Consider the following 16,663-nt stretch of genomic DNA (forward strand, 5'->3'; position numbering starts at 1 on the left):
AGTCCATTACTTAATTCCCAAGGTGAATCTTTGGTAATCATTACCAAATCTAGAAATATTTATCCAAAGTGGTGAGTCATCCTTCTTCTAGAAGAACGTAGGATGTTCTAGAGTTTTCTCTATTTTGTCATTTTCTTTCTCAATAATGTGGTCTAGAGAATTCCGCCATCTAAGTTAGTTTTGAGGCTGGAGAAGAGATTGTTAGATACATCTCAAAAAACCAAATCACGTACACCCGAGGTTCAGCTATCATGTCCCACACTCAACCAAACCATTCCCTTAGATGGTCAGTCGGCCTAAAAGGCGGTCCTTGGTCCTTCGATCAGTTCAATGCCAATTTTAAAGCTATCCATGGCCTAGCACTAAGCCAAGGCACTCATGGACTTTAGAATTCATGACGGAATAGCCGGGTCTATCCCGAGGCTCATTCCGATTGGTACCCAATCCATTCGTATGGTTTGTGGCCGGTGCATTGCCGATCCACTATCGGAAATCACCAATTCAAGAATCCTTTCTAATCACTAAGAATTAAATAGGGAATGATGTATTTTTGGTTGGAAGACGATCGCATTTGATCGAGTTGGATCATCTGTGTATCGGTGCATAGCCGAGCGGAATCACCTCTGGCCGGGCACTATGACCGGTCATGACTATCCACCGATCCAAAATCATCTCATGATCAATTCTCGTGATCCTAAAGTCATCTTATGAACTGGTGATCCGATCCTACTGGTATGGTCGGTAGGTCATTCACGGCTGACACCTAGGCCACTTCATGGCCGGTTGATCGGTCGGATCATGACCAATCCTTGATGCCTTACCGATCAAAATGGTCGATCCCATGCCTAATGGTCCATGGTCAATCCATTCATGACCTTATGGCCAATCCTTATGGGGTAGGAATCGAGGATGTTACATGACCATTGATATTTATGATGATTAAATGAGTATTTTCTAAATTGTGTAAAACTTGTTGAAATTAAATAAGTCATTTTTGATTTGATACATATTTTATACCTTGAGTTTGGATTATGAGTTTCTCGTATTGTTTTTGTATACATGCATTGTAGTTGTTCGATTTGTTTAGAAGATATGTACTACTCACTGAGCTTGTGGTTGCTCATCTCTCTTTCCCAACCTTCTCAAGTTCTTTAGTTAACAGCTAGTAGAGCAAGAGTGTTGTCAACGAGGGCTTTTGGGAGTTGGATTTTGATGGTTTAAGGCTACGTCCTTTGAGTGGAAGGACAGCCGTATCATCTCCATCCCCATAGAGTTCGGGGTGTGACAATTGGACCCTCAAATTTGTTATAAGAGATGTCCACCTCCATCAAACCTCGCATATCCTTGAAAGTCTCGTAGATAAGGCTAGAAAGATTATTATATGAAAGGTCTAGTTTCACTAGGCTTTGCAGCTTGTTGAATTCAGCTAGGATCCTGCCACTTGACAAGTTATGACTCAAGTCTAGCTCGGATAGGTGAATCATCTTCCCTAATTGCCCTAGAATATCTTGGCTCAATTGGTTGTTGCTCAAATTTAAGAAGACCGAGTTTGAAGAAAACCCTATAGTCTGTGGGATAGACATGCTTAATCTATTCTTAGACAAATCCAATTTTTGAAGACCAGGTAATGATACAATCTCGGGACTTATTTGGCCAGAAAGTCGGTTCCAGCTTAGATTTAAATTCCCCAAAGAAGTCAATTTTCCGAATTCTTTCAAAACCTCACAAAGTAAACCATTGAAAAAAATATCAATTGCACCCAATCGAGTCACATTCCCAATCTCAGGATACAAGCTACCAGTGATGTTATTTCCAGCGATTCTTAGGTTAGTTAAACATGTGCAACTTCCCTAGTTTGTGGGGATTCCTCCATAGAACTTGTTGAAACTCATGTTGACAATGTCCAAGTTGAGGTAAACACCAAAGGTCCCGGATATGTTTTCAGTCAACTAGTTTTTCTCGAGGTGTAGTCTGACTAAGCTTGTGCAATTTCTCAACTTCTAGGGAAAAAACCAGTAAAGTTGTTGCCACTTAGTGTGAGGTTTTGGAGCAATCCACCTTGGCACAAGTTCTCTGGTAATGAGCCGATTAACTTGTTGGCATCCAATTTTGGCACTGTCAAGTTTGTCAGATCCCCTAAGGATCCAGGAATTGAACCAGAATGTTAATTGTCATTGTGTAACAAATATGATAGGTTGGTCAAGTGAACCAAAGAAGAATGAATTGGGCTAGTGAGCTGATTTCTACTTGGCACTATTTTTAGCGTAGCATGGAGATTTCCTATTTCATCAGGAATGTAATCGAAAAGCTGGTTACCATAGAGATAAAGAAGGGTAAGCTCCATCAAATTGCCTAATGTCGGTGAGATTGAACTGGTTAGATTATTATCGTAAAGGCTCAACAAGCTAAGAAGGTTTAAATTCCCTAGCTCTAAGGGGATGGAATTGTTAAGTTTATTATCAAATAGGTGCAGCTCTCTCAATTTGGTTAACTTCCCCAAAGTGGAAGGAATTGGTCCTATCAGGGAGTTGGAAGCCATGTGGAGCACTTCCAAATTTGTCATATTTCCTATTTCATGAGGAATAGAACTAGAAAGGGAGTTGTTGTAGACATACAATGTAGCTAATTTGCTCAAATTACCCAATAAATAAGGTATGGGTCCATTCAATTGATTTGAATATAGTGCAACCCCATTGAGCAAATGCAACTGCCCAATTTCCTATGGAATTAAGCCATCAGCCGATCTCTGATGGTATTTTCCCTTAGAACCGATTGATAGAGAGGTTGAGATAGTTGAGATTGCTCGGGAGACCGATTTGAGGCGGAATGTGGTCGAAGAGACTATTTATGCTCAAGTCCATTTACATAAAATGAGACAAAAATGAGAAGGGGAATTTGTCAACTGTACCTTCGACATCGGCATTGGTGAGATTAATCCCAATCACGCTCCCTTCTTGCAAACTCACATCAATCGAAAGGAAAATTGAAGAGAAATCAAAATTGTCTTTGGCCCGCTTGTTCCAGCCTTTTTTGACAAACAATAACGTGGCTGTGGAGGCTCGCATTTATCAATATTTCTCGATTATCAAGTTCATCATCATTGCCAGTCTCTTTGGCCTGATGCTAGAAAGCCAAACCTGAAGTGGTAGCTCAAGAGGCTCTTCAACCTGGAGTTCCTAGGGCGGTCGTCCTAAAGATTTCAATTCGACTTCTGCTGTAATTGATGAGTGCCTACACGAGGATGCGGAATTGCAGAATGCAGAGCACGCACTTTTCAAGGTTGCTGATGGGGAGAGTGCAAAACTGAATCACGTAGTTTGCAATTTTGCAAAACTGCACACACTTCTCGAATTTTTTTTTCATTTTCTTCTTTTCCTAAATTGTTCAAATTGTTTCACTCCTGTGCAAGCTCGTTGGTGAGGAGGCTGATGCTGATGTCAAGAAAGAGGTGATGCAAAGTGAAGGAGGAGGCATAAGCAAGATGAAGAAAAAAAGAAAAGAAAAACATAAAGGAAAAAGAAAAAAGAAAGAAAGAAAGAAAAATAAAGAAATCCAAGAGGAAAATACCCCTACCTGCAACTAAGATTTGGGTAACTTGTAAGTTGAGTCCTTTATTTGAGACAAATTTGGTCATTTCATACCCTCATTTGAGATAATGCCTATTTCAAGTTTTTTTTTTTTTTTTGAGAAAATGGTTCTACTTCATGTCCTTATTTGAATTTTTTTCTTGTTTTATTATACTTAAAAGTAGAAGTATATTTGTGATCATGATTTAGGGTCTACCTATTTGAAGGAAAACTATTACGGAAATTATTTTTTCAAATTTTTGTATTAGATGACAAAAACTAATCGAATTGTGGAAAAAGTTTTTTTTATGGATTAAAAACAACAAGTTTACATTAAAAGAAAACCACTTTGACTTCTACCAAGAAGGAAATCACTTTTCCTAAACCACTAATTAAATGAAAACTAACCATTCTAGTTGAAAATAATTTTCAAATTTTTTTCTTTTATGATGAAATTTTCAATATAATAAATGGACCCTTATTCAATTATTGAGAAAGATTTCCTACGATTATTTTGGAATTTTAAAGTGCTCGATGGCTCCAATACAAATATATCCGCACGTTACACGGAGTAATGATTTTGTTGTTGGATTATGAATTTGTGTTGTTGGATTATATCGAAATGTAATGACAACCACTGGAATCTACGCATAATAAGAACTCATTTTCCTTTCATTTATAAGCATTGCGATTCATTTTTTCTTTAGTTTATTGCATTAATTATTTTTGTAATAAACCAAATTAGTGAGTACCATTGCCTTGCTTTGATTAAAAAATCCAATGGCCGCAAGAAAGTGATGGAAATTTTTTAATTGGTTATCTCTTTCCGTATGCTATTTTCCATAACCAAGGGAAAAATTACTGAGAATTGAAACCTAATTGGCTTGAATATGAGTTAAGTCCAGTGGAGATATATGTAGATTGCTAAAATTGTATTATGTAAAGATGGAACTATATGAGTTAAATGGGTTAATTTGAATAGACTCATTTTTTATTTGATCTAACTTGACTTAACAGTTTGACAAGTCTATACAAAGGTAGTGTGATCGTCAATTTTATCGGAAAAATACAAGATATACTTCAGAGACTATCAATCCTAAAAGGACATAGAGAAGCATAATCAATACTTAAATTACAAGTTTGAGATTTTTGATATTGCAAAAAAAGTTTGGAGTAAATATATTACAATGAGCATAAGTTAAGATTTTGGTGATTTTTTTCCTTTTTTTTTTCTTTTGTCAAGATGTACCCTTACCATGGCTGTTAAATCAAGATATCTATCGGGAATTGAGATCTTGAAATTATTCGGGATCTAATCGAGTCGTAAGGTTCGGTCAAGTATCTAACATTGGTATTTCAAGACAATTACAATTTTTATCAATAATACTGTAAAATAAAAACGTTCAGTGCCATTTTACAAAATATGAGCTTAAAGAAAGCGAACTTCAAATAAACAAGAGAGGCCCAGCCCAGTATACTTCCTCAGCCCAAATTAGCTTCAAGAGTCTTCTCCTTCCTCTTGCTGTTGCATTCTTACATAGAAGAGAAAGGAGAAAACAGAGCCTTGAGGAACCGAGATAAAATAAGTAAATAAATAAAGAGAGGGAAATCGCGGTGGTTGGTTGGAAAACATTAAATTAATGCCGGAATAGGCCTTTTGCATGTGATTGGTAAGCGTTTCCCTGTTGTTCTTTTCCTCTTGCAAGTTAGCTCTTTTTCGAGGAGTTAATGTCGTAGCCCTGGCTATGTTGGCTTCGCCGGTGACGCTTCGGCCGAGATATGTTGCTTAGATCTCAAATACTAAAAGAATAAGAATCAATAACTTAGCAGATGCAATTTGTCGAGTTTCTTGGAATAGAACCCGAACATTGAGTCTAATGGAGGAATACATATTTCCGGTTTGTCTCGCTAAAAGAAGGAACCGGCCAAGTGAGTTGATTTTCGCTCCGCTCTAAGTCAAGCCTGAAGGTTTTCTATCTCATTAGGAATGGTACTGGAAAGCTGGTTACCCAAAAGAGAAACCAAAGGTAAGCTCTGCCAAGTTGCCGAAAGACGGCAAGATTGAAAGGGTGAGATTATTATTGTAAAGGCTCAATTATTGAAGAAATTTCGAATTCCTTGGCTCTGGTTGGATGGAACCTGTAGGTTCATTATCAAGTGGGAAGCACACTTGGCGGAGAAACCTAAGACAGTGAAAATGGCTGAGAAGCTAGAAACATGATGACTATCTTGAAACTAGATGCCAGTAACTTGAGGGACTTAAATCGTGCTAGTCCATTTTCACGCTCTTTAAATATAAGGTAGTAACTTGGGGAGCAAGAAGGATATGACTATCTTGAAACTAGTCTCCCTTCACGCTCTTGAAGTATAAGATAGTAACAGAACAGAACATAACTTGCATTCTTTCAGAGACAAAGCATTGTACCATAGAATCTCCACTCGAGATTAAAAAAAAAAATGATCAATGATCTTTGTAATTTAAGCACTTTTACACGGTCTTGGAACCAATGCCATTTCCTTCATATAAGTGCATTTACGTAAGAGGGTGTATTGAAATGTCATCTTACACCACTTAATAACATGTAATAAACATAGTTGATGGCTTCATTAGAACATTTAGTTTTTTGATTGAACGCACTTTGAAAAGATGCATGATGGAAACTCTTCCGCATGTCAGAGGATTTTATATCTACACAAATCCCCAATGAACCTTATAAAAGGAGTAACATAGGACAAAATTTCAGAGACTTAATATAAATATTCCATTGCGACTATTTTGCTCTCGAGATGATAACACTAGATACATAAGCAACTTTACACTGACACGAAAGTCATTTTTTCTAACTATAACTAAACATGCGTACATAGCTTTTGCTGCGACGACACTAGTCTGAATAAGACTAGATACATAAATAGTTTGAAATATCTCGAGTTCAGCTGTTCTCTCTACAAATGAAACTAGATGCTAGTAACTTCAGGGTTTGCTCCTTCCAAAAGAAAAGGCAGTTCTATACTTACTTGGGCATGAAGGACATGCAGTCCTCATCCTCATGCTGGTGCGCTAAACACGTAATTTTGTTTCCGGTCAAAATATTTCTCCTAAATGCAAATAAAGTTCACAAAATAGTGAGAGAAACAATAAATTAGAAAAAAGTTTGAAACTAAATTTTTTTAGTTTAAACGTGTTTTTCATTAGAGGCCAGACCTTCCTGCATGTGGTTGACAGAGCAAAATCGTTTATCAGACGACATCTTCTACAAATTTATCCGGTTCACTGCTTGAATTTGTTGCATCTCCCACAGGATCAGTGGGCTTCTGTGATTTTTTAACTCCATTGAAAATGGTTGAACGCGCAGATAGCACATGAGAAATCATTTCCATCGACGGCCTGAGTTGGGGATTAGCAGATACGCAAGCGACCGCAAGCTTTAGGATGGTCAGAAGTTCATCCTCAATGCCTGGCGTGGGCGTTGGCAGGCGTGAATCCAACATATTCTTCAAAACTACTGAGATCTCCATGTCGACCAGAGCTAATAGAGATGAAAGGCTATCACCTGGATGTCTTCCTTTGATCACCTCGATGGCTAATATTCCAAAGCTATACACATCGCATTTCTCCGTCACCTTCATTGTGTAAGCAAGCTCTGCACAAAAAAGATATATGTGTTAGTACAAGACATTGCTTTAGCTAAACCGTCGGATCAAGAGTTGGTGTTAGAAATTAACCTGGAGCTACGTAACCATATGTGCCAACAACTGCACTCCAGTTTGATGTGTCTAGCTTAAGAAGCTTAGCCGTGCCAAAGTCAGAAACGTGCCCCTCGTACTCCGAATCAAGTAGAATGTTGTTACTTGAAATATCTCGATGAACGATTGGAAGGATACAATCATGGTGCATATAAGATAAAGCATGAGCCACACCTTTTACGATATTCACCCTCTTGTTCCAGTCTAACTCTTTAGCTTCTTCTTCATTGCTCAAGATTGTAGACAAGCTTCCTCTATCAAAGTACTCATACACCAAGAATGAGTGTCGTGGATGTGAACAAAAGCCCACAAGTTTCACAATATTGCGATGTCGAATTTCCGTCAATGCCCTAATCTCATTCAAAAATTCCTTTTGATCCGTTTGCCCACTATCAGCAGTTTGATGGAGCTTCTTTACGGCTACTATATCGCCGGATCTTAATTTAGCCTTAAAGACACTTCCATAGCCTCCCCTTCCAATACAAAAAATCTCATTAAAAGTCCCGGTGGCTTCCATGATGTCTTCATATAAAATCATGCCATTGTACTTTGATAGAGAAAAGACTTCAATTGTCTTGGGTGCTAGTTCCCCTATTGGATGGGACTTCATTCTACAGAAGATGAAGAATATTCCAAAGAAAATAATCATAAGGACTAATCCTAGCAGAGGGAACACAATAAGAAACACCTTGCCTCCCACTAGAGAGCTTTCCCTATCCACCACCGTTTGATCACAGGGCTCAAATCCTTCAACATTTCCACACAATCCACCATTGCCTTGAAATGATTCTTTTGTTGCATGTTGGAATGCCGTTGTGTTGGGGATGGGACCCTCAAACTTGTTGTAAGAGATGTCCACCTCCATCAAACCTCGCATATCCTTGAAAGTCTCATATATAAGGCCAGAAAGATTATTGTGTGAAAGGTCAAGTTTCACTAGGCTTTGCAACTTGTTGAATTCAACTGGGATCCTGCCACTTAACAAGTTATGACTCAAGTCTAGCTCCCATAGGTGAATCAACATCCCTAATTGCCCTGGAATATCTTGGCTCAACTGGTTGTTGCTTAGATTCAAGAAGATCAGGTTTGAAGAAAACCCTATAGATTGCGGGATAGACATGCTTAATCTATTCTTGGACAAATCCAATTTTTGAAGACCAGGTAATGATACAATCTCGGGACTTATTCGGCCAGAAAGTTGATTCCTGCTTAGATTTAAATTCACCAAAGAATTTAATTTTCCAAATTCTTTCGGGACCTCACCAAGTAAACCATTGGAAGAAAGATCAATTTCACCCAATCGAGTTGCGTTCCCAATCTCAGGAGGCAAGCTACCAGTGATGTTATTTCCAGCAATTCTTAGATTAGTTAAGTGTGTGCAACTTCCCCAGTTTGTTGAGATTTCTCCAAAGAACTTGTTGAAACTCATGTCAATAAAGTCCAATTTGGGGTAGACACCAAAGGTCTTTGATATGTTTCCAGTGAGCTGGTTTTCCTCTAAGCGTACTCTGACTAGGCTTGCGCAATTTCTCAAGCTTCTAGGGATAGAACCAGTTAAATTATTGTGATTCACTGTAAGGTTTTGGAGCAACCCACCTCGGCATAAGTTTTCTGGTAAGGAGCCGTTTAACTGGTTGGTATCCAATTGCAGCACCGTCAAGTTCACTAGATCACCTAAGGATTCAGGAATTGAACTAGAAAGGTGATTATGGCGGAGGAACAAAGATCCCAAGTTGGTCAAGTTACCCAGAGAAGAAGGAATTGGGCCAGTGAGCTGGTTTGTACTTAGCTCTAAGTCAAGCATAGAGTGGAGATTTCCTATCTCATCAGGAATATAACCCGAAAGCCGGTTACCATAGAGATAAAGAAGGGCGAGTTTTGTCAAATTGCCTAATGTTAGTGGGATTGAACCAATAAGATTATTCTCATTAAGGCACAACTCACTAAGAAGATTCAATTTTCCTAGCTCCAGTGGGATGGAACCAGTAAGCTCATTAGCAAATAGGTGTAGCCCTGTCAATTTGGTTAAGCTCCCCAAAGTGGAAGGAATCGATCCTATTAGGAGGTTGGTGTCCATGTGGAGCACTTCCAGATTGGTCATATTTCCCATTTCAGGAGGAATAGAACCAGAAAGGGAGTTGTTGTAGACATACAATATAGCCAATTTGCTCAAATTACCCAATGAGGAAGGTATGGGTCCATTCAACTTATTTGAATACAACGCGACCTCATTGAGCAACTGCAATTGCCCGATTTCTTGGGGAATAGATCCATTTAACTCATTGGAAACTAGGTGTAGGACTATTAGTTTCGTTAGATGGCTAATTTCCGATGGTATTTTTCCCAAGAACTGATTGATAGAGAGGTCGAGATAGGTAAGATTGCTCAAGAGACCGATTTGAGACGGAATATGACCAGAGAGACTATTTATACTCAGGTCCATGTACATGAGATGAGACAAAGATGAGAATGGGAATTCATCTAGCGTACCTTCAACACCAGAGCTAGTGAGATTTATCTTGATCACATTTCTAGCCCGATTGCAGGAGATGCCATACCAGGCACATGGACTCACAGTCGAATTGGAACCAATGGCTTTATGAGGAGTGATAGTCCACGAAGAGAGGCGAGAAATCGAATGGTTGCCAAGATTGGACTTCCACGTGAGGAGAGCTTGGGCTTCTGCTAGGGAAGCATGAGCAGGAAGTGGAATGGCAAAGGTATTGAAAAGGGCAAGGGCAGCCACAAGGCTCATGACTCTTTTGAATTCTAATGAAGAATACATCGATTCTTCTTTCTCCTTCTTCTCTTTTGGTTCTGGTAAGTTGGTTTTTCTTTTCGCAAGGCAACGAGGGATGCTTAAAAAGGCCATGAAAACTCACCTTCCTATCATTTTCCATGTTAATGGGTATGCAATAAAACGACCACTAACCAGTGAAGACAAAAAAAGGTAGGGTGATATTGCTCTGCACGCCGTAGGAGTAGTCAACCGAGAATTGACCGGGAGGAATTTTTGGTTCCTTGAAGACTGGAATTTTCACTTTTGAAGTCTTCATTGAGACATTTTTGACTTGGTCAGTCCTCTTTTCGGAATTGAGCTCCACTCATTATATGAAATCGGAGACTTTGACTTTGACTGAGAAGTCTTCGAGGAAAGTGATGTAAAGTCGAGGCCTTTTGTGTGGTCTGGGAACACTCAACTTTCCACAAGATTAGCCCCTAATTTGTGCTGCACAAAATTTTGAATTCAAAGCGCAGAAGGAAAGTCTTCTCACTTGGCATTCATGAAGCGAAATTTTGATGCGGTTGACCGTTATTGCAAAAACGACAATTAATGATCTAGCCAAATGGCCCCAAGAGCACTGTTATAAAAATAAAAAATAAAAATAAAAATCTAATGGCATATTTGAAGTGGAAAATTGCTAAAAATTGGAGCTTGGGTTGGTTTGGTATGATTCAAGTCCAAGTGGGATTGAGTGTGAGCTGTCAAAATTGTGTTACAGAAATATGGGTCAACATGTGTTATATTGGTCAATGTGAATTAGATCCATTTTCTACCCATTCATATTTGACCCGATGCTTTACTAGGAATGACACTAGATAAATGTAAAAGATTATTTATATCAATTGATGGAAAAGCAAATATTCACTGAGAGCTTAAAACTTGTCCGATATCAATAATTTCTCCAAACTCAATCAACTAATATAAAAATTTAATGACGAAGTACAAAAACAATGCATAATTTTTACGTGCTCAATGTGGAAAAGATTACATGTCACTCAAAACTTTCACTAATCACCAAGAATAGCAGAACATACAATAGTTCATCTCTGGTCACATAGTTAGAGAATGAACACATCAACAATACAACAATATATCATTATTGGATTAACAAAAGAAGTAAGAAAAATCTAATCACTACTAGAGAAATTGAAAGACAAATCAAAGAAGGATCTCAATAATGAATTGATCTCACGAACGACATATTAAAATTTTGGCTGATTCTGACAAGATTTCACCTTTAAATTTGAACTGGCTCTTCTCCTTTCAACCTTGGTCTCTCTCCCTCTTTTATTTCTCTTTTTATGCGAACGCTCATTTCCCTCTTTTCACTATAAAAAACATCCCAGCATAATTTTTATTTCTTTTTCTTTAAAGATGTGCTGGGCCCCATGAGGCGGACCCAGCCCATCATTAAGTAGGAAGTGCACTTGTTGGAATGACTCAGACCGAAAATGGCTAGGGAAGGTAGAAGCATTAGCACTATCTTGAAGCTTTGCGAATACTTGGCCATTTTTCTCGTTTGATCAGGAAGTCGTTTTTTCCCAGCTTCACGAGGATTCCTCGATCTTATTTTCCCGTGATTTTCCTATTTGACAATGGAAATGCATTGGCAAGCATTAACTGGTTGAATGCATGTTGGTATATGCCATTTGGCATAATGAAAGTGTTGACAATTCCCACCGGGAGGTTCTTTCTTGACATTGCATATTTCCTGTCGCCTTTCTTCTAAGCGGTAGAATCGAGAATTGAGATGAGCTGACACAATTACTCGAGAAGGTTGGGTGAACATAACTCATTGTCTCGCTATGCCTTGATTCGAATAGCTGTTACTTCATTGTTTTCCGTCTGTACCGTTCATTAATGAAGTTTTCTGAAACTTTGATTCTACGATGTTGGATTTTACGTAAGAGTGATTGAGGATGGGGTCAAACATTGGTCTACTATAGTTTCCTTTTCAAATTCACAAAACTCTGAGCTCTCAGAGACTAAGTCTACTGTTTCACGGATGAAGTCTATGAGGGGACATTGTTCTTACATGTTTTGCACAAAGCTGTTTTCCAGATCTAAGTTCCCTGTTTCGAAGAACAGAAAAGATGTTTGATGATGAGCTAAACCCAATTGAGTTCTTCTTGTATTTGACAATGAAGCTAGGCCAAGCAAAAACAGACCATCATGATTTAAAACTACCAAGATTTTGGAGGGCTAGATGTAGTCTGCCTTATACGCTCTTGAAATGAAAGGTAGTGCCAGAACAGAACTTGCATTCTTTCTGAAATCATGGAGAATCTCCTCTTGAGATGAAACGATGACCTGTGATCTTCCTAATTTGAGCACTTGAAGTTTGAATCTCTGATGAAAATGAAGTCCGGATTTCTCTATTTTGGACAATCAAGAGCTACTGAACTTCTGTTAACGACTCATGCTATGGCAACATGCACAGAACGCTCTGAATAGGAACTGATTGATTGCCCTCTCTGTCATGATACACAGTTGCAGTAATTGTACAAAACCCAAAATTATGGTGGATGGCCACGATTAGGGACAACGATCGAATGCACTCTGAAAAGATCCATGATTGCAACTCTTCTGCATGTGAGTAGATTTTACATCTATATAAATCCGAACATATAGAAGGACTAATAATGATCAAGAGTTTAGAGACTTCATATAAATGTTCCATTTCAACCTTACATGGACATTTCGGTTTCAAGATAACAATACTGGATACATCATCAACTTTACATAGATACAAAAGTTATATTTTCTAAGTCTAACTTGACATGGATACATCGACTCCGAAGACACTAGTCTGATTAAGACTTGATAAAGAAACAGTTTGAAATATCAGTTGAGTTCAGTTGTTGTCTCTGCAAACGAAACTAGATGCCAGAATGTTGTAGTTTTGCTTCTTCCAAAGCAAAAGGCAGTTCTATACTTGGGCATGAACGAAACATAAACCGCATCCTCAAGCTGATATGAAACACTCAACTTTGGTTGACGGTCAAAATATTTATCCTAAATGCAAATAAAGTAAACACATAAGTGAGGGAAACAATATACTGAAAAAAGTTTGAGACTTAATCAATTATTTCAAGCGACTCTGTTTTTCATTAAAGATCTTACACCTTCTTGCATGTGGTAGACAGAGCAACATCATTTATCAGATGATATCTTCTATGAATTGATCCGGGAATTGGCTTGAAGCTATTGTATCGCTTACAGGATTGGCGGCTGTCTCAAAATATTGAACGCCACGGAAAGTGGTTGAACAAGCTGATAGTCTCTGAGAAATTGTGTCCATCGACGGCCTGAGTTGGGGATTAGCAGATAAGCAAGCGACTGCAAGCTTGAAGATGGTCAGAAGTTTATCCTCAATGCCTGGCGTGGGCGTTGGCAGGCGTGAATTCAATGTATTCCTCAAAACAACTGAGATCTCCATGTCGACCGGAGCTACTAGAGATGAAATGCTCTCACCCAGATGTCTTCCTTCGATCACCTCGATGGCCACTATTCCAAAGCTATACACATCACATTTCGCTGTCACCTTCCTTGTGAAAGCAAGCTCTGCACAAAGAGGGTGATATATGTATTAGCACGAAGACATTGCTATAGATCAACCATCATATCAAGAGTTGATTTTAGAGTTTACCTGGAGCTACATTACCATATGTGCCGACGACTGCAGTCCAATTTGATGTATCCAGATTAAGAAGCTTAGCTGTGCCGAAGTCAGAAACATGCGCCTCATACTTAGAATCAAGCAGAATGTTGTTACTGGAAATATCCTGATGAGCGATTGGAGGGTTACAATCATGGTGCATATAAGAAAGAGCATGTGCCAAGAGTTTTCTTTAGAGAAACATTATGACTATGATTATGAGGTAGTAACTTGGGGAGCAAGAAGCATTATGACTATCTTGAAACTAGTCTGCCTTCACGCTCTTGAAGTATAAGATAGTAACAGAACAAAACTTGCATTCTTTCAGAGACAAAGCATATCTCCACTCCAGACAAAAAGATGATCAATGATCTTCGTAATTTAAGCACTTTTACATGGTATTGGAACCAATGTCATTTCTTTCATATAAGTGCATTTACGTAAGAGGGTGTATTGTAATGTCTTCTTACACCACTTAATAACATTTAATAAACATAGTTGATGACTGCGATTAGAACGTTTAGTTTCTGATTGAACGCACTTTGAAAAGATGCATGATTGAAACTCTTCTGCACGTCAGAGGATTGGTTGATGGCCGCGATTAGAACGTTTAGTGTCTGATTGAACGCACTTTGAAAAGATGCACGATTGAAACTCTTCCGCATGTCAAAGAATTTTATATCTACACAAATCCACATTGACCCTTATAAAAGGAGTAACAAAGGACAAGATTTCAGAGACTTAATATAAATATTCCATTGCGACTATTTTGCTCTCGAGATGATAACACTAGATACATAAGCAACTTTACACTGACACGAAAGTCATTTTTTCTAACTATAACTAGACATGGGTACATAGCTTTTGCTGCGACGACACTAGTCTGAGTAAGACTAGATACATAAATAGTTTGAAATATCTCGAGTTCAGCTGTTCTCTCTACAAATGAAACTAGATGCTAGTAACTTCAGGGTTTGCTCCTTCCAAAAGAAAAGGCAGTTCTATACTTACTTGGGCATGAAGGACACGTAGTACTCATCCTCATGCTGGTACGCGCTAAACATGTAATTTTGTTTCCGGTCAAAATATTTCTCCAAAATGCAAATAAAGTACACAAAATAGTGAGAGAAACAATAAATTAGAAAAAAGCTTGAAACTAAATTATTCAGTTTAAACGTGTTTTTCATTAGAGACCAGACCTTCCTGCATGTGATTGACAGAGCAAAATCGTTTATCAGACGACATCTTCTACAAATTTATCCAGCTCACGGCTGGAATTTGTTGCATCTCTCACAGGATCAGTGGGCTCCTGTGATTTTTTAACTCCATTGAAAATGGTGGAACGCGCAGATAGCACATGAGAAATCATTTCCATCGACGGCCTGAGTTGGGAATTAGCAGATACGCAAGCGACTGCAAACTTTAGGATGGTCAGAAGTTCATCCTCAATGCCTGGCGCGGGCGTTGGCAGGCGTGAATCCAACATATTCTTTAAAACTACTGAGATATCCATGTCGACGAGAGCTAATAGAGATGAAAGGCTATCACCCGGATGTCTTCCTTTGATCACCTCAAGGGCCAATATTCCAAAGCTATACACATCACGTTTCTTTGTCACCTTCATTGTGTGAGCAAGCTATGCACAAAGGAGATATGAGTGTTAGTACAAGACATTGCTTTAGTTAAACCGTCGGATCAAGAGTTGATGGTAGAAATTAACCTGGAGCTACGTAACCATATGTGCCAACGACTGCACTCCAATTTGATGTGTCTAGCTTAAGAAGCTTAGCCATGCCAAAGTCAGAAACGTGCCCCTCGTACTCCGAATCAAGCATAATGTTCTTACTTGAAATATCTCGATGAACAATTGGAGGGATACAATCATGGTGCATATAAGATAAAGCATGAGCCACGCCTTTTACAATATTCACCCTCTTGTTCCAGTCTAACTCTTTAGCTTCTTCTTCATTGCTCAAGATTGTAGACAAGCTTCCTCTATCAAAGTACTCATAAACCAAGAATGAGTGTCGAGGATGCAAACAAAAGCCCAAAAGTTTCACAATACTGCGGTGTCGAATTTCCGTCAATGCCCTAATCTCATTCAAAAACTCCTTTTGACTTGTTTGCCCACTATCAGCATTTTGATGGAGCTTCTTTACGGCTACTATATCGTCGGATCTTAATTTAGCCTTGAAGACACTTCCATAGCCTCCCCTTCCAATAAAGAAAATCTCATTAAAAGCCCCGGTGGCTTCCACGATGTCTTCATATAAAATCATTCCATCGTACTTTGATAGAGAAAAGACTTCAATTGTCTTGGGTGTTAGTTCCACTATTGGATGGGACTTCATTCTACGGAAGATGAAGAATATTCCAAAGAAAATAATCAGGACTAATCCTAGTAGAGGGAATGCAATAAGAAACACCCTGCCTCCCACTAGAGAGCTTTCCCTATCCACCACCACTTGATCACAGGGCTCAAGTCCTTCAACATTTCCACACAATCCATTGTTGCCTTGAAACAATTCTTTTGTTGCATTTTGGAATGTCATTGTGTTGGGGATGGGACCCTCCAACTTGTTGTAAGAGATGTCCACCCCCATCAAACCTTGCATATCCTTGAAAGTTTCATATATATGACCAGAAAGATTATTGTGTGAAAGGTCAAGTTTCACTAGGCTCGTAGCTTGTTGAATTCAACTGGGATCCCGCCGCTTAACAAGTTATGACTCAAGTCTAGCTCGGATAGGTGAATTAGCATCCCTAATAGCCCTGGAATATTTTGGCTCAACTAGTCATTGCTTAAATACAAGAAGACCAAGTTTGAAGAAAACCCTATAGTCTGCGGGATAGACATGCTTAATCTATTCCTGGACAAATCCAATTTTTGAAGACCACGTAATGATA

General features: G+C 38.7%; 2 protein-coding genes across 2 annotated transcripts; both read right to left on the bottom strand.

Moving 5' to 3' along the window:
* Positions 1 to 6,340: 6,340 nt before the first annotated feature.
* LOC104416365 (MDIS1-interacting receptor like kinase 2) lies at positions 6,341 to 9,279 on the bottom strand. Its single transcript, XM_039314810.1, has 3 exons — positions 7,293 to 9,279; positions 6,772 to 7,210; positions 6,341 to 6,665 (listed from the first exon to the last, which is right to left on the bottom strand). The coding sequence occupies exons 1-2, from the start codon at positions 9,115 to 9,117 to the stop codon at positions 6,807 to 6,809; spliced, it is 2,229 nt and encodes a 742-aa protein (XP_039170744.1). The 5' UTR covers positions 9,118 to 9,279; the 3' UTR covers positions 6,341 to 6,665; positions 6,772 to 6,806.
* Positions 9,280 to 13,258: 3,979 nt separating this feature from the next.
* LOC104416366 (MDIS1-interacting receptor like kinase 2) lies at positions 13,259 to 16,359 on the bottom strand. The gene is made up of 5 exons (XM_039314253.1): positions 15,487 to 16,359; positions 15,051 to 15,392; positions 14,951 to 14,959; positions 13,748 to 13,883; positions 13,259 to 13,662 (listed from the first exon to the last, which is right to left on the bottom strand). Exons 1-5 carry the CDS (start codon positions 16,357 to 16,359, stop codon positions 13,259 to 13,261), a joined length of 1,764 nt encoding a protein of 587 aa, XP_039170187.1.
* Positions 16,360 to 16,663: the final 304 nt, after the last annotated feature.

The sequence above is a fragment of the Eucalyptus grandis genome, chromosome 6 (genome assembly GCF_016545825.1).
Source record: "Eucalyptus grandis isolate ANBG69807.140 chromosome 6, ASM1654582v1, whole genome shotgun sequence".
NCBI lineage: Eukaryota > Viridiplantae > Streptophyta > Magnoliopsida > Myrtales > Myrtaceae > Eucalyptus > Eucalyptus grandis.